This window comes from Sceloporus occidentalis, unplaced genomic scaffold, assembly GCF_023333645.1.
Source record: "Sceloporus occidentalis isolate IW3139 unplaced genomic scaffold, rSceOcc1.0.p SCAF_2, whole genome shotgun sequence".
Classification (NCBI taxonomy): domain Eukaryota; kingdom Metazoa; phylum Chordata; class Lepidosauria; order Squamata; family Phrynosomatidae; genus Sceloporus; species Sceloporus occidentalis.
The window spans coordinates 21219893-21238078 of record NW_028316982.1 but is presented as its reverse complement, the minus strand read 5'-3'; the positions used below and the strand labels follow the sequence as shown (position 1 = coordinate 21238078).

Genomic DNA, 18186 nt, shown 5'->3' with positions numbered 1-18186 from the left:
AGAAATGAGGAATCTGTGACCCTCCAAAAGTAGGAGGAAACATAACTCCCATCATCCTTGACCAACAGCCATGGAATCCAACAGTCATGGAGTTTGGAAAGCTAAAAGCTCCCCACCTGGAAGAAATAAATCAAACTACACTATAAAGGACTGTGTGTTCTTCTGTCTGTATGTCTCTCTCTGTGTTGGTCTGTCAGTCTAACTATAGCTTCAAGAAAGCAAGACACTGAAACTTGACATGCACACTATGGCACACTAGGGGTGTGTGCCTTAAAGTTGCTTGTTTTTTTTCAAAGGGATCTTGCAGAACCTTTGAGACTAACAAAGAGAAAGAAGCTGGGAGAATAAACTTTCATAGACTTCTGTGAAAGCTTATGCTAACAACTTCTTTCTCCTAGTCTCAAAGGCACTACAAGATCTCTATACAGCTTAGATCCAGGCTACTTGAAGGACAGTATCTCCCTGTATGAGCTCCCCAGAGTATTGAGATCATCCAGAGAGGCCCTTCTCTCTGTCTCACTACCCTCTCAGGCATGTTTGGTGGGAACAAAAGAGAGGGCCTTCTTAGAGGCTGCTCCCAAGCTCTGGAACTCCCTCCCTAGAGAGGCCAGGATGGCTCCATCTTTGCTTTCTTTTTGATGGCAGATAAAAATGTTTTTTCTGCCACCAGACCTTCACATATTGATATGGGTGTTGTTTCGTTTTTGTTTTAAAGAGTTTTAAAATTTAAAAATTTAATCTAATGTTTTTAATTGGTGGAATTGTTCTAACTACTGGTTCTAACTACTGGTATATTGCACTTATTTTAATCTGTAAGCTGCCTTGAGTCACAATTTTAAGGAAAAGATGAAATATTAAGGTAATACCATCATCTCATTTTATCACTACAAGAATCCTATGAGTTAGAGTATGAGAAAGAGACATGTTCAGGACCATATATAACTAGCTTGATGGCTTAGTGAGAAATTAAATCCCACTTTTCCCTATCCAAATCCAGAATTATTTTCTGTAACACCAGTGGAGACCTAAGAAAATTATTTACCCATTGAAGAAATAGCCAGTGTCTCTCTATAAATTCCAGTTTTGTGTTCTGGTGTGCATTCTCTGGTAGGGATGTAATTCTTTGCTAATTTTGTTCTTGAAGGAAGCAGTTAGTAACTTTAGCAATTTTCTTCTTACACAGTTTTTGAAGACTTATTCTGGCCAAAATTCATGGGGGAAGGTTTGTATAGAAAATAGTATAAAAATATTTTCTGTGTAGAAAATGCTTTAGTTAGGGACTACTGGTAAATGCACATGTAAGTTTTGTGCAGAAAACCACCTTTTCTGCACAGAAAACAGCATTCTCTGTATAGAAAATGGAGAATAATATGTATAGAAAATAATATTGTTGCATAGACATGTGAAACACCTCCCCACAAACACCCAAGGATAGAGAAAACTCTATTTCTATAATCTGCTTTCCAGCTGTGAAGATTCTTATCCAGGATTCGTTTCATCAGGGTTTCCCAACACTTGAGCAACATTTCCCCACCATTTTGAGTGGAAATTTTCAAAATATTCTTTCCATCCCTATTCTTCATTAATATGAGATGTTGGGCAGTATATTGGGATCTTCCAAGACACCACATGAACTGAACCTAGGTTCAATATTTTATTGCATCTACACATTATAAAGAAAGACCAGTAATAATGGACAGCATGTGTTTCCAGAAACTGACCTGCCATTGTCAAAGATATCGCCAGATATTTTAGCCTCCTTGAATTCCATTTTGGGAGAAAAATTGAATGTAAATCCAATAATAATGATAATAATAATAATAATTTTATTTATATTTCCCACCTCTCCCTGCGGATCGAGGAGGGATTACAACAATAAAAACAACATTACAACAATAAAAGCAACAGTATCATATCAAATACACTCAGTAAAACAATAACACCACTATCAATATAATGCATAAATTAAATCGTTATCTAAAATACATACTATTACAAATGGAGGTTGAGCATTTTTTAATCTCTTATAACAGTTTGGGTGGATAGGCCTGTCAGAAGAGATCCATCTTGAGTGCCTTCTTAAAGGCATCTAAGGTGGTGATGAGACGGATCTCCAGCAAGCCATTCCCCAATTTAGGGGCTATGGCAGTGAATGCTCTGTGGAAAGTTGTTAACCTGGTCTTTACATGCTCTAATAAATTCTTCCCGGATATTCTGAGAGTGCAGGGCGGATTGCGTAGGGATAGGCGTTCCCTCAAGTAACTCTGGCCCTGGCCCAAGCCATGTAGGGCTTTAAAGGTAATAACCAACACTTTGTACTGCGCCCGGAAACTGATTGGAAGCCAATGAAGAGATTTTAATACTGGTGTTATAGGGTTTGACCTAGATGTTCCAGAGACCAATCTGGCTGCCACATTTTGCACCAATTGAAGCTTCCAAACTTGGTATAAAGGTGTTTCCATGTAGAGTGCATTACAGAAATCTAAACGAGAGATTACCAGTGCATGTACCACTGCTTCAAGGTCCTTTTGGTCCAGGTAGGGACGCAGTTGGTGTATCAACTGAAGTTGGTACCATGCACTCCTGGCCATCATATGCACATGGGATGATAGCTGTAAAGATGGGTCCCAAACTGTGAACTTTGTCCTTTAGGGGATGTGTAACCCCATCCAGGACTGATTGACAAAATTCCATCCCTGGACTTGGGTCTATTGCGAGTACCTCCATTTTCTCTGGATTCAGCTTGAGTTTGTTTTCCCTCATCCAGTCCATTACCAACCCAAGGGGGGCGTCCAGAGGAGAGATACCATCCTTAGTCACTGCAGCAGTCGGAGACATAGAGAGATAGATTTGGGTGTCACTAGCGTACTGATAATACCGTGCCCCATGTCTCCAGATGATCTCTCCCAGCGTCTTCATGTAAATGTTAAACAGCATGGGGGATAGAATGGTGCCGTGAGGGATGCCAGATGCCAGCTCTCTCCTAGAAGAGCAGCTGTCCCTCAGCCTCACCATCTGGAATCTGCCAGAGAGGTAGGAATGGAGCCATTGGAGTGCAGTGCCCCCAGTACCTAACTCCCTCAGGTGTTCCAGAAGGATACCATGGTTTATGGTATTGAAGGCCGCTGAGATGTCCAAGAGCACCAGCAGGGTCACACTTTCCCTGTCAATGCCCAGATGGAGATCATCATAGAATCATAGAGTTGGAAGAGACCGCAAGGGCCATCCAGTCCAACCCCCTGCCATGCAGTCAAAGCATCACCGAAAGATGGCCATCCAGCCTCTTCTTAAAGACCCCCAAAGAAAGAGACTCCACCACACTCCGAGGGAGTGTGTTTCACTGTCGAACAGCTCTTACTGTCAGGAAGTTCTTCCTAATATTGCGGTGGAATTTCTTTTCCTGTAGCTTGCTTGCATCCATTGCTCCGGGTCCTAGTCTCTGGAGCAGCAGAAAACAAGTCATCTCACTTCTCAATATGACATCCCTTCAAGTATTTAAACAGGGCTATCATATCACCTCTTAACCTTCTCTTCTCCAGGCTAACCATCCCCAGCTCCCTAAGTCATTCATCATAGGGCATGGTTTCCAGACCCTTCACCATTTTAGCCACCCTCCTTTGGACAGGCTCCAGTTTTTCAACATCCTTTTTAAACTGTGGTGCCCAGAACTAGACTCAATATTCCAGGTGGGGCCTGACCAGAGCAGAATAGAGTGGCACTGTTATTTCCCTTGATCTAGACACTATACTTCTATTGATGCAGCCTAAAATCGCATTGGCCTTGTTAGCTGCCGCATTGCACTGTTGACTCATGTTCAACTTGTGGTCTACTTGGACTCCCAGATCCCTTTCACACGATTAAGGCAACCATGGCAGTCTCAACTCCGTATCCTGTCCTGATAAATGAATAAATGTTTTTATTAGGTTTATGAAGGACCTTTAGATTCCTTGGAATATAGAATGAAAACCCATGTACTGCACCATGCTGAGTCATTTATGACAGAGAAAGAAGAATGTAGATAGCAGCCTCTACCTGGCATGAAGAGTGCAGTGATTAAACTGTTCCAATGTGTGTCTTCATGTCTTTTGGGAGCCAGATTCCATTTATTTCAATCTCCTTTTAAAGATTTAAAATTATTGAATACTACTTTGAACTGGGGATGATCTGCAACTGCAAGACACAGATACTCTCTGTGATGGAAAAGCCCATTTGATAGTTTAATCAGCTACTAGATTGACCCTGAGTTGCCTTGACATCAGGCTGATCTGACTGTATTCAGAGAAGCAGAAAGTGATGACCCAAGGATGTTGTCTGACACATATTCTCTCTTCAGCTCCTGTATACTTTCGTCCCAAGTGACAGAAAGCCAAAGTGCTCCTGAAGTGGCAACAATAAACCACCCTTCTGTCTAGACAGATGTCAGTCTTAGCTGATGTCATCTGCCATCAAAAATTAGTGTGTGCAGTTGGAAAGTGAGTTTCAAAGTCCACTCACCCATTTGCTTTGATATCTACCCACAGACTCAATTGTCTTTAGAACCAGAGCTCTGACTTTGAAAAACTTGTGAGATGCTAGTGCCTGTAGTCACTAGAGGATTCTGTGAGCTGTAAATTGTAGTCTGCAAAGGGAATTTTTCCAAGCTATGGCCAGAACTTGGTGAGATTCAAATGGGGAAAAAATGGATGTGTTCACAGGTGAGCAATTCATGACACTCTTCACGTTACATAGTTATTTCAAGCTGACATTTTTCAGTCTTCTTCAACAAACAATAGCAGGCTGATAAGTATTATTATCTATGGAAACAGCAAGGCATAAAATCTAGACTGTTCTCTAAGCTTTGTCTCATTTCAGCTTAATAGCTGAAGGGCAGTGTCTCTTTATTCCTGATGTGATTAGATTTCATTGCTTATTCATTTTGTACATATTTGGCTACAGCTTGTCCTATGGGGATGTATGGCAAAGATTGTAGCAGCGTCTGCAAGTGCCAGAACGGAGGCTCCTGTGACCCAGTAACAGGACAGTGTTACTGCCCTCCAGGGATTAATGGAAAGTTTTGTGAGGATGGTAAGGATTTTATTGTTTTGCTTTGCCTCATTTCCAGCTAAGTATTCTTTTTATTGCTTATGCTTATCTTCTTTAATTGCCACAGTTTGAAAGCTCATGTACATGGAATAGTTATATGTGTGACTGGAAGTGATGGTACAAACTCTTGAACAGTCATCTTGGACTGTAGAGTCTATACCCTTCAGATTCAGTTTTGTGTTGGCTTCTACACCATTCTGTTCCTAAATTACTATAAAGTCTTTTTGTACCTCCTGTGACATTTATCTGGAGTCTTTCTTGTCACACACACAATATAGAAAAACATCCGTAACTTACAAGGGTACGATGGCACACCATCAAAGGCTCCTAATGAATTCAAAGGCTGCCAACTTGGTCCTATATCAAGCAGGCGCAGGAGCAGCCACAGAAACTGGGAGCAATGGGGACCATTGTTCCAGAGACAGCAAAATTTGAAAAATGACTTTCTGGATTGCAACCCCCAGAGTTCTCCAGTGAGCTAGGGGATTCTGTTCACCAGCTGCAAATTCTAGAAGCTTTCACCCAAAGAACCAATTTTCCCAGGCACTGGTACTAGGTACTATGATAATTATTCATTGAAAATGGGATTCTTGGAACACCATATTAGATATGATGATAAATATGTGTATCTCTATTCGAATACCTTAGCTCTTCTGCAACCTTTTTGGGATAGTAACTCAGTGGAACATCCATAAACATTACATGACTGCTGTCATGCATCTTGTTGCAACCTCAGAAACCATGGCAATGAACATCCATTGACAAGGGCCTTTGTAATGAAGAGACTCTCCCTCAACATGTTGCTGTTCATAATAAATAGAGAGGTTTTCCCATATTGATCTTAGATGATAATTACACTGTGTTGTCTTTTTATTTTTTGCTGCATATATATCAGGCTGCCCCAAAGGACGTTTTGGGAAGCATTGTAACAAGAAATGCAACTGTGCTAACAATGGATATTGCCACAGGTTATATGGAGCCTGCTTGTGTGATCCTGGGCTGTATGGTCGCTTCTGCCATCTAAGTGAGTCAAGTAATACCAAATGCAGTAAAGAATGTATCTAGTGGATTAAAAAAAAATCATGACACTTGCAAAGTCTGTCTATCAATTAGGGTGCATAGAATTTTTTGTTTGTTTGTTTGTTTGTTTGAATGAGCACACACTTCTTTTTTTCCCAATCTGAAACAGCTTGAAAATTAATTTTAGAAAATATTTCTAAAACAAACAAACACAAACAAGCTTCATTTATATATCACTTCATACCACTTAAGCACTGTCTAAGCGGTTTACAACTGTAAGCTAATTTGCCACAACAGGTCATTTTTGCACTTGAGCAGAAAGTCCCTCAAGCATTTCTTCACATCTCTGGCAGTAAAGTACCAAATTGCCACCAAGTAAACTTATGGTGAACCTATGCAGGAGAGATCTCCAAGTCACCCTGTCATCCACAGCTCTGTTCAGGTCTTGCAAACTCAAGACTGCAGCTTCTTTGATGGCTCGTTATAGGTTTTCCCCAGTAAAAGACATTTAAAAGGGGTTTACCATGTCTCCTTCTGCACAGTACAGTACTAACAAGCATCAGCTACAGGATAACTCTGAGAGATCTTCCACCAGTGTCATTCCCCCAGTACTGCTGCTGCCCAGTAGTTGTTTGACACATTTTGTCTGGCTCTTCAGGAAAACACTGTCTGACATGGGAGATCATATGCAGCATAGCTTTTTGCCTCAAACATAGTTTGCCCATGGAAAAGTAGGGCCAGAGTGGAAAGCCTCAAATTAAATAAAAAATCATTTGCTTCCCTTTCATCACTCTCAATTCTGTTGCCTAAGCCAGATGCCTTATTCTGCCTAATAGTAGGGCTGGCCCTGTTCCATACACAGGGTGGTCCCTCATTTAAAATATATGTTTATAGCCTAAAAGCAAACTATATGTTTTCTTTCGAATCTCCTAATTTTAGCCATACACAAAACTAGGCAGTTTTACAGTGCAGTACACTGTACAGTCTATTCTTGGTTGTGCGTATCTTCAACTTATAACATCATGTGCATGTTTACATATGAGTAAGACCCACTGAGCTCAGTGGGACTTAGTGCTGGTTAAAGGTGTATCGGATTGTAACCTATATTGACTAAAGTTCATGACCAAAATTCAATTGCTAGTCCCAACTAGAGTAGACCAATTCAATCAATTTCTGAATAGTAAATCAACATTTATGTAAATATTCTGTAGATGGGAACAATTATAGTTAGGCCAGTATGATAAGTTACTAGTAGCTAAGATCTCTTTTTGGGACGTGGGGGGACCCAAAAGTAATACCTGCTTGCCTGTCTCCCTGTCTGAATCTTCAGGGACCACTTTTACTATACCAGTGTAATAATGATATCACTGTTTCTCTTTAATCTGTCCTCAGCATGCCCCAAATGGGTCTATGGATCTGGCTGCTCAGCAGAGTGCCAGTGTGTGAAGGAGAACACCCAGAACTGTGATCCCAGAAATGGTACCTGCATTTGCAAACCAGGCTATGAAGGAACCAAGTGTGAAAAAAGTAGGCATTTCCCTATATGGCTTGATTCTTTCTCCACATTGTTATTTATTCCTCCCGCATTCTGTAATGGTTTTGTGTGCTTCTCTACTGTGGTTAAAAACCCAAGTTTCTAAGAAAGTTTATTTTCCTTCACAACTGTTGTTAGTGAACACCAAATGTTTAGAATAGCAGTTTAAAATGGCTCTTACAATAGGTATTGTTATCAGGCTTCTATCTAGCTTTCAGGTGTGCTATGGTTCTCATTTTGCTGAGTGTTTTATGAAATAAATTATTTTTCAGTTTGTTTCATAAGCCATTTTGACTTCCTTGTGAAACACAAATAAAACACATAAACATTTAGTCAGACAAATGTATTGGTAAAATAAGGACTCAGTCATTGCCTCCTAAGTCATCCAAGTTGTTTTTATATCTGAAGCAAACCCTCTTTCAGACAATGAAAATGCAATCATAATAAATTGCATAACTAAGAATATGCTCCTCTTTCGTAATTCTTAGCAATATACAGGGGAAGTGTCTCAGACACAAGAACTCAAACAAAACAAGTCTGAGGATGTATCTACACTGCAGAATTGAAGCAGTTTGACGTCACGTTAACTGCCATGACTCTATCCTACAGAATCCTTGGATTTGTAGTTTGGGGAGGCACCAGAGCACTCTGAATACTGAATACCTCACCAAACTAGAAATCCCAGGATCCTGTAGATATGGCAGTTAAAGTGCTGTCAAACTGCTTTAAATCTGCAGTGTGGTTGCATCCTCAGACTTGTTTTGTTTGAGTTCTTGTGTCTGCGACTCTTCCCTCGCATACTGCTAAGAATTGTGAAAGAGGAGCAGTTATGCAGTTTATTATGATTGCATTTTGATTGTCTGAAAGAGGGCTTGTGAGAGGGTTTGTCTCAGATATACATGGCAGTGGATGGCACCCTGTAACTGATGACATGAAAAAAATAATTTTCATGATTGCCAGAATTTGTGGCTTGGGGTGGTGATCACATCACTCCGCTTAATGACAGTAAAAGAAAAGCAGATAATTTGTATTCCAGTTATCCCTTTGTTGTAGGATCCTCATGAGTAAGTGTAAAATGTGTCCATTTTTGCTGACCTGGCCAACAGGCCCACCTACTGTACAAACCTGATAGATGCCCACTGAACATCAAATTCAAAGAAATTAGACACAGAAAGATCAAGTGATACACATGTGTTTTAGTGAGTTCAAAGAATTCTGTTTGCTTAAAACAGTGAGATTTCTGTTTCCATAGCCATTGATCACAGAGTCCATGACTTGAAAACATTTTTTTACATATATAAATTCCCAAACACAAATCCCATTTTTTGCCCTTTTATATAAGGGACACCATTTTACTATGCTGTTATATTTAATGGGATTTGAGTAGCCATGGATTTTGGTATCCACAGGGGTCTTGGAACCAAACCCCAGTGGATACCAATGGTCCACTGTGTCTGTGTCTGTGTGTGTGTGTGTGTGCGCGCGCGCGCCAGCTGGTAAAATGTCAGGAACAAACTCTTCTAGGACATAGCCACATAGCCCAGAAAACCCACAAAAAACCATGGATGCCAGCCGTGAAAGCATTTGACTCAACAACCACTGTCACCACAGTTACGTGTGCTCTGTTCTGGTGGCACAACAAACTACAATCTCCAGAATTCCATAGCATGGAACCACAGAAGTTAAAATAGTGCCAAACTGGATTATTTCTGCAGTGCCTGTGAGACCATGAAACTGTAGACTGCAAATATCCGTGGCCAGCATGGAGAAACTTACAACTTCTGTATGTTTTTGAAGATGGAGTAGGGGCTGAATGGAAAATTCTGGCACCTCTATCACCTCTTTTTGAGTTTGTCAGGGGCCCACCTACACTCTCCCAAAACTACATAAAAATGTTAAACTGTTAAAAGGATGATTCATGCCTTTTTTTTAAAGTGAAAAGGGGTAGGTGAATATTAAAGCCAGAAATAGATTTCTGGCTACCTCCAGTTTCATTGAGAGGGGATGGTCTGGTCCTTGGGGGGGTGGGGTATTCAAAAAGAACAAAAATATCCCAAACCATCCAGAGTTGCTCAGTCTTGTTGGAAAGGATTCTCAAGCTCATTTGCCCTATTCCTAAGGCATCAAGACACATCATACACATCTGAATGCATGCAGCAAATCATACCCAATTAAGAGCAAGATGCCCCTAAATCTCCAGAACAACATATTCTGCAAACACTTGATGGTGTTTTGGTCACACCCGCAGATGCTTTTTAACCTCTCCTGGATCTTTTATTCTGTTGTTGACATCTAAGGATCAGCGTGACTCAAAAGGAGACCAACAGGATTACTAGCATGCAGCTGAGTAGTGTATATATTATGGATACCCCATTTCAAATAGTTAAAAAAAGAGGAGAGAAATACAAATTAAAAGAAAATCTGCAACCAGGAACAAACTGTTACAAAAATATAAAATTTTATAAAAAGGAAGAAGGACAGTGTGATTACTGATAAAGGGTGTGTGTGTGTGTGTGTGTGTGTGTGTGTGTGCGTGTGCTTGTGTGCGCGCGCACAAACTATGCACTAAGGAGCCATGAGATTTATTGAGGCCCCTAAATTGGGTTGCCAAGTCTGGACTATCCCAAGCTATGAGATTTCAGGTCCATTCCTCAGATGTAGAGATGATGCTTTGCCAGGGGCAGACCCTCATGATATCATTAAGTATAACATGTTAAGCATCAACCACAGCATTCATCCTGACATTCTTTCCCCTTGCACTAATAATCAGAGTGAAAATGCAGACCCTGAGATCTGGGAACCCCAGCCATAAGCAGGAGGAGACAGAAACAAATGTAAGGAGTAACTGGACACATGAGTGGGTGTGAGATTTGTTGCTGGTTCCTGGTAGAAAGTGGGATGCCATTCAGCTGCTGACTAGAGGAAGAGCTAGATTAAGCCAGGAGACCCATTATTTTTGTCTAAATAGCCCTCTGTGGGAACCAGAATGGCAGATTGCTGTCACATTTCAGAATGACATGTTGGTTAGGGGTTTTAGGAGATAAGTCTACAAAATTAAATTTGTCTGACAAGAAGGTTTAGCCAGATTTCCCTCATCTCTTTCTAAAATCAATGTTAGAAATGCCTTTACTAATAGTGTGTGTGTGCGCGCACACACACACACGCACACACACGGTGACAGGATAAGCTTGTTTTTTAAAGTCCACGAATAGTCTTTTAGTGAAAAAGTGTGTTAAATTGGGTATTTTTGCAAGTCAGTAGTCCTTATGCTGAAAATTGCATGAGTATTTTCATTTCAATTGCAACAGGAGTAGCTTTTGGATGTCTCAGTCTGTCTTGTTGTCAAATCCACATTCCCTGTCTCTTGGCCTGTTTTTAAAAACACTTAGCTCAGATGTTTAATATGAATCCTAAAGTGCCATATAATCCCAAAGGTTAAATTTCCAAAAAGTGAAATTGTCTATGCTCCATATTAGGATTAGTGTAAATCTTGATTCCAATTCAGACCCTGAAGAGATCTTAAATCCCCAACTTCTCCATGAGTTCAGAGTATCTGGAAACCTTCTAAGATTATGAAGGCTTCCTAGGAAATGATTGTTGGGACTCTGTTACCAATAAACACCTGTAAACATATGTGGCAGATTTCTGAAATGGAAGACATCATTTAATCAATACTTGGAAAGTGGGTATTTCTGCCCCTGCCAGCCCTCATCCACACACACACAATCAAGTTTGTCTTGTCTTATTCTTAGAAAATTATAATCTGATATTCCCTGCTTTCTTTCTTTCTTTCTTTCTAGATTGCCCTGATGGCTTCTGGGGTGTGAACTGTCACTTTGCATGTGATCCCTGTGAGAATAGAGGACAATGTAACAAAGAGACTGGTGTGTGTGAATGTCCATCTGGCTATATTGGAAAATACTGTAATGCTTGTAAGTATGAGTGTTTCTGTGTGGGTTGGGAGAAACAGAGATGTATGAAAAATGAACAAGTCATTCCCTTTAGAGGGACATCAGTATAAGCTTTAAAGATAACTAACAAACTAGAATGCAAAGGTATAAGTTTGTTTATGACAATTAGGATTCAGAGTGGGAGCAGAAAACATGGAAAGAAACATGTTTATTCTCTGATTATGATCTCTGTCACACACAAGCAATTGTGTGTAAGCTCACAAGTGACTAGCACAAGTGATTTCACTTTAATTCTAATGTGAAAAAAATAGGGCAAGAAGGAAACATATCACAGGATACCAGGTGCATCATCTGGATAGCCCCAGATCTAGTTTACTGTCCCAGGACCAGGAGTTCTACAGAATAAACTATAAAATCTGATTGGATTTCTGTATAATCAAAGCACAATAAAATAGTCTTAAAATAGTGAAATAGGAGGAGTGATTTCTACAGGTATGAAATTCCAGCATGTTGCACAACACAATTAATTACATTATTAAAAATAGCAACAAAGGAACAGTAATTTCCACAGAAATGTGATGCAAGTGGGAGTAATGGGTGGATCATCCTACTGTAGGCAGGATGATTTTTCAGGTCACCTCTTGTTTAGTGATCCACAATGAGTGGATCGTGACCAGCACTGTGTTCTCTCTCATGCCTTTGTTTGAGTTCATATATCTAACTGACAAGTACTGCATGACTTATCTCTTTTCAGCTTGTCCCGCTGGTTACCATGGAAAAAAATGCTTGCTGCAATGCAGCTGTAACAGCAATGCTTCATGTAACCCCATCACTGGTGAATGCTCATGTCCCCCGGGTTGGATTGACCGTGACTGCAAGCAGCGTAAGTCAAAGTCTCCATTATCGACACCTGCTTTTTCTGTCTCATCAAGCATAATCGAAATCCTGAAGTACTATCTTGCTGGTTTCTTAAGCAATTAACTTTCTCTCTCTCTCTCTCTCTCTATATATATATATATATATATATATATATATATATATATATATATCCCTGCTAATCTTATTGCTTCTGAAATTGTGTATTTATGGGTTTATGTAGCCTGGCTGTAGATAATCCTTAATTATCTAAGTCTGAAGTATGGAGAACGATGACTGGTGAGCCAGAGAAGCTTTTGATAGGAGTACTTTATTCCATCACTGTGCTCCAGTTCCTCCAAGCACACCCTGTGCTTTCAGCATTCAGATTGACAACCAGTTCCACCCCCTCCCCCCCCCACACACACACATACAGCCCATCAATTTGTAGTGCAGCTTAACTGGCTAATACCCAGTGTTGGTACAGGAAGATGGGAATGTTTCTCTCAACAACAGAGTGATCTGCACTGTCTTGAGTCTGAAAGACAGTCCCTCAGTTGGGAATATACATCTTGGTTTATTTCCTCCCCGACTCTGGATTGCCAAATGATGGCAATCAGAACATTTGTAGGGAGAAGATTATAAATTGCCATCAATTATCACATCTACCTGACTTGTTAAGCAGTGGTTACATCCCACTACACCATTCATCACAAATACATTCTTCATATAACTGGAGAGAGAACTGTATACTTGAACATCACTAGGTTGCCAACACAAAGACGAAATAGATTAAAGAAGATGGAGAAGCTCCAGAATAGGCAACAGAAGATGGAGAAGCTCCATTTTTGTGGCAAAAACAAAACCAGGCACCCACTGCAATAAAGACCATGAGCTACTAATATCCAAGATTAGAAAAAAGCTGAAGAAGAATGCCAAATCAATAATCATGCCAAAATATGATCTAGAAAACTTTCCAACCAAATTTGAAGAAAGTGTGAGAAAAAGATTTTCACTCTTAAGCCTTGTTGACCCAGAATGAGAAGACAGAAGTCGGGGACTTCTGGAATGCAGAAAGAGGATAATTGCAGACAAAAAGGAGATGAAACAATGGATGACAGACAAAATGCTCAAGCGGTTAAAGAAAGATGAGAAACAAATGAAAATGGGGACAGGAACAAAATCAGAACCATGAATCCTATAGCCCAACAATTAGTGTGCAAGTACAAAGGAAACTACTATAACAATTAATGCAGAAAAGATAGAAGCCAACAACAAAAAAGGAAGAACAAGAGACCTCTTCCACAACATCTGGGAATTCAAAGAGCAATTTAAGCCAAGGTTAGGGGTGCTCTGAAGTCAAAAGAGCATAATTCACAATCATGACAATTTTTTTTTAAAAAATGGAAACAATATACAGAATATCTATATAAAAATGTGAAAGGATACATGATACATGGGAAGAAGAAACTTACAAAGATGAACTATAAATTTTCCGAAGCAAACTGAAACTGAAATCTCCAAAGGCCATGGGACTGTACATACAAAACACCAACACAAGGATAGTGGACTCATTTATAAAAGGTAAGAAAGCAAGAGGTGACAATCATGGAATCTTAGAATTGCGAGAGACTACCAGAACCATCTATATCCAACCCCCTTCCAAGCAGAAATATGTAAACACTTCTGGAAGATTCCCATCTATATATCAGTCTATCAATAGCTGTTTGCCATGATGGCTATATAATCTCTTGAATTCACAGGAAGTATCTGCATACTAACTCTTCAGAAGAAATTGCAGGATAATCCGGCAGGGGCAACACTTACTCAATCCGGATATTGCTTCATATAAAGAATCATAGAATCATAGAGTTGGAAGAAACCACAAGGGCCATCCAGTCCAACCCCCTGCCATGCAGGATATCCAAATCAAAGCATCCCCAACAGATGCCCATCTAGCCTCTGCTTAAAGACCTCTAAGGAAGGAGATTCTACCACACTCCAAGGGAGTTTCTTCCACTGTCAAACAGCCCTTACTGTCAGGAAGTTCCTCCTAATGTTGAGGTGAAATCTCTTTTCCTGGAGCTTGCATCCATTGTTCCGGCTCCTATTCTCTGGAGCAGCAGAAAACAAGCATGCTCCCTCCTCAATATGACATCCCTTCAAATATTTAAACAGGGCTATCATATCACCTCTTAATCTTCTTTTTTCCAGGCTAAACATCCTGAGCTTCCTAAGTCGTTCCTCATAGGGCATGGTTTCCAGACCCTTGACCATTTTAGTCACCCTCCTTTGGACACGCTCCAGTTTCTCAACATCCTTTTTAAATTGTGGTGCCCAGAACTGGACACAATATTCCAGATGGGGCCTGACCAGAGGAGAATATAGTGGCACTATTACTTCCCTTGATCTAGACACTATACTTCTATTGATGCAGCCTAAAATTGCATTGGCCTTGTTAGCTGCCGCATTGCACTGTTGACTCATGTTCAACTTGTGGTCTACTTGGACTCCCAGATCCCTTTCACATGTAGTCTCATTCAGCCAGGTGTCCCCCATCCTATATCTGTGCATTTTATTTTTCTGCCCTAAGTGCAGTACCTTACATTTCTCCGGGCTGAATTTCATTTTGTTAGCTTTGGCCCGGCTTTCAAGTCTATTCAGGTAATTTTGAATTTTGATCCTGTTCTCTGGAGTATTAGCTATTCCTCTTAATTTGGTGTCATCTGTAAATTTGATAAGTATGTTCCCAATTCTGTCATCCAGGTAATTGATAAAGATGCTGAATAACACTGGCCCCAGGACAGAGCCCTGTGGGACCCCACTGGTCATTTCTCTCCGGGATGAAAAGGTGCCACTGTTGAGCACCCTTTGGGTTTGGCCGGTCAACCAGTTACAAATCCATGTAACAGTTACCTTGTCTAGCCCACCTTTTACAAGCTTGTTTGCAAGAATGTCATGAGAAACCTTGTCAAAGGCCTTACTGAAATCAAGATATAATATATCCACAGCATTCCCTTCATCTACCAATCTGGTAATTTTATCAAAGAAATAGATCAGATTTGTCTGGCATGACTTCTTTCTCTGAAACCCATGTTGACTTTTTGTGATTGTGGCATTCCTTTCTAGATGTTCACAGACTCTCTGTTTAATGATCTGCTCTAGAATCTTTCCTGGTATTGATGTCAGACTAACTGGATGATAATTGTTGGGATCCTCTTTTTTTTCCCTTATTGAAGATGGGGACAACGTTTGCCCTCCTCCAGTCTGCTGGGATTTCTCCTGTTCTCCAGGAGTTATCAAAGATTATTGCCAATGGCTCCGATATTACATTTGCCAGTTCTTTTAATACCCTTGGATGTAGTTCATCTGGTCCTGGAGACTTAAATTTATTTAGATTAATAAGGTATTCCTCTACTATCTCTTTACTTATTCTGTACTGAAATTCCCCTATTCTATCCTCTGCTCCATTGTCCTCAGGTTGAGCACCCTTTTCCTTTTCTGAGAAGACTGAGGCAAAGAAGGTGTTGAGTAATTCTGCCTTTTCTCTGTCTTCTGTTAGCATTTTTGCCATCTTCTCCACACAGTGGCCCTACCATTTCCTTCTTTTGCTACGGACATATAAAAAAAACACCTTTTTTATTCTTTTTAACCTCTCTAGCAAGCCTGAGTTCATTCTGCGCTTTAGCTTTTCTGACTTTACCCCTACAAATGCCTGCTATTTCTTTGAATTCCTTTTTTGTGATTTCCCCCCTTTTCCATTTCTTATACATGTTCCGTTTAAAACTTAGATCAGTTGAAAGGTCCTTAGTCATCCATCCTGGTTTCTTGAAACACCTCCCATTTTTCTTTCTCACCAGAACTGTTTGCAATTGTGCCTTCAGTATCTCCCTTTTGATAAACTCCCATCCATCCTGAACTCCCTTATCTTTTAGTATTTCTGACCACGGGATCACTCTCAATACTTCTCTAAGTTTACTGAAATCCGCTCTCCTAAAGTCTAGAATGCATGTCTGACTATGCCTGGCTTCTCCTTTCCATTGTATAACAAACTCCAGGAGAACATGGTCACTTCCACCTAATGATTCCACCACTTGCACACCATTAACCAATTCATCCTTGTTGGTTAGGATCAGATCCAAAATAGCTGACCCCCTTGTTGCCTCTTCCACCTTTTGGACCATGAAATTGTCTTCCAGGGAAGTGAGGAATTTGCTATACCTTGAGGATTTTGCTGAGTTTGAATTCCAGAAAATATCAGGATAGTTGAAGTCTCCCATCACTACTACATCTCTCCTTTCTGAGTGTGTGGTCATCTGTTCTAGAAAGGCATTATCCAATTCCTCCATCTGACTTGGGGGTCTGTAGTAGACTCCCACCATAATATCCTTGTTGTTTCCCTCCCCTTTAATTTTTATCCAGATGCTCTCCACCTGGCTTCCAGGATTGATGTCCTGGATCTCTTCACTGGTGTAAATACCTCTGACATATAGTGCTATTCCTCCTCCTTTCCTGTTTGGACTATTTCTCTTTAAAAGGTTATACCCCTCTATTTCCACATTTCAATCATGAGACACATCCCACAAGGTTTCAGTGAGGCCTATTATATCATATTTGCTTTGTTGTACTAGGAGTTCGAGTTTATCTTGCTTATTTCCCATGCTCTGTGCATTAGTGTAGAGACATTTAAGACCACAGGTCCCCTTTACTTGCTGCCTGTTCAAGTTTTTTTGCCTCCCACTGTTGGGTCCTTGCACTTTTTTTCTTGTTTCCTCTATGTCAGTTTGACTATTTTTGCCATCCCTTTTACCTTCCTTAATATTGTTTCCCTTCCCCTCGGAACTCAGTTTAAAGCCCTCCTGATCAAGTTCTTGAGACAGTTGGCAAAAACATTTCTTCCAACTGGCGTGAGATGCAACCCGTCCGTTGCAAGAAGTCTCTCCTCGTGGAACCGCAGCCCATGATCGAAGAATCCAAAGCGTTCTCGGCAGCACCATCTGCGGAGCCAATTCACACCTGCTATTTTCCTCTCCCTTCCTGGACCATGCCCTTCCACTGGCAGAAGAGACAAGATGACAACTTGTGCATCCATTTCTTTCAGCTTCCTACCAAGAGCCTCGTAATCCCTTTTGATGTTCTGAAGGCCATGTCTTGTAGTATCATTGGTTCCCACGTGGACCAAAAGGAAGGGGTATTGGTCAGTAGGCTTGACCAGTCTTGCCAGCCTCTCTGTCACATCACGGATCTTTGCCCTGGGAAGACAACATACCTCTTGAGATATCTTGTCAGGCCTACTAATCACTGCTTCTGTACCCCTCAGCAAGGAGTCCCCCACTACGACCACACGCCTCCTCCAAGGCTTAGGAACAACTGTTCCCTCGGGTGGGACTCTCAGGCTCCCCTGCTCTGTCCCTGAAGTCTGTCCATGCTGCTCTTCCTCGTCCTCCTTGATAAGGGAAAGAGCTTCAAATCGATTCTCTAGCTGCAAGCTCTCAGAACAATCCCTTCTTGGCCTACTTCTCTGTGTGACATTTCTCCAGCTGTTTGTCTCCTGTGTATGGGAAGTGACGTCCTCCGCCCCAGCAACTTCCTCTGCATGGTACTCATCCAAGATCGTTAGTTCCGTTGTGTCCAGGAAATCCTCTTGCTCCCTAATATGCTGAAGTGTAGCTACTCTGGACTCCAGCTGCTGTACTTTCTCCTCCAAGAGTGCTACCAACTTGCATTTGGTGCATGTTAAGTTCTCCACTTCTGTAGGCAAGAAGACAAACATTCCACAGGTGT

At 40.8% G+C, this 18186-nt stretch overlaps 1 protein-coding gene across 1 annotated transcript in view; it reads left to right on the top strand.

The window, feature by feature from the left end:
• The window catches only part of LOC149318034 (uncharacterized), a 99331-nt gene that overhangs the window by 14104 nt on the left and 67041 nt on the right, over positions 1-18186 (top strand). Inside the window, exons 7-11 of the mRNA XM_089508897.1 lie at positions 4936-5064; positions 5978-6106; positions 7495-7629; positions 11437-11568; positions 12302-12430. Of these exons, the coding sequence (XP_089365023.1) occupies positions 4936-5064; positions 5978-6106; positions 7495-7629; positions 11437-11568; positions 12302-12430 (654 nt within the window). The remainder of the gene's footprint in view (positions 1-4935; positions 5065-5977; positions 6107-7494; positions 7630-11436; positions 11569-12301; positions 12431-18186) is intronic.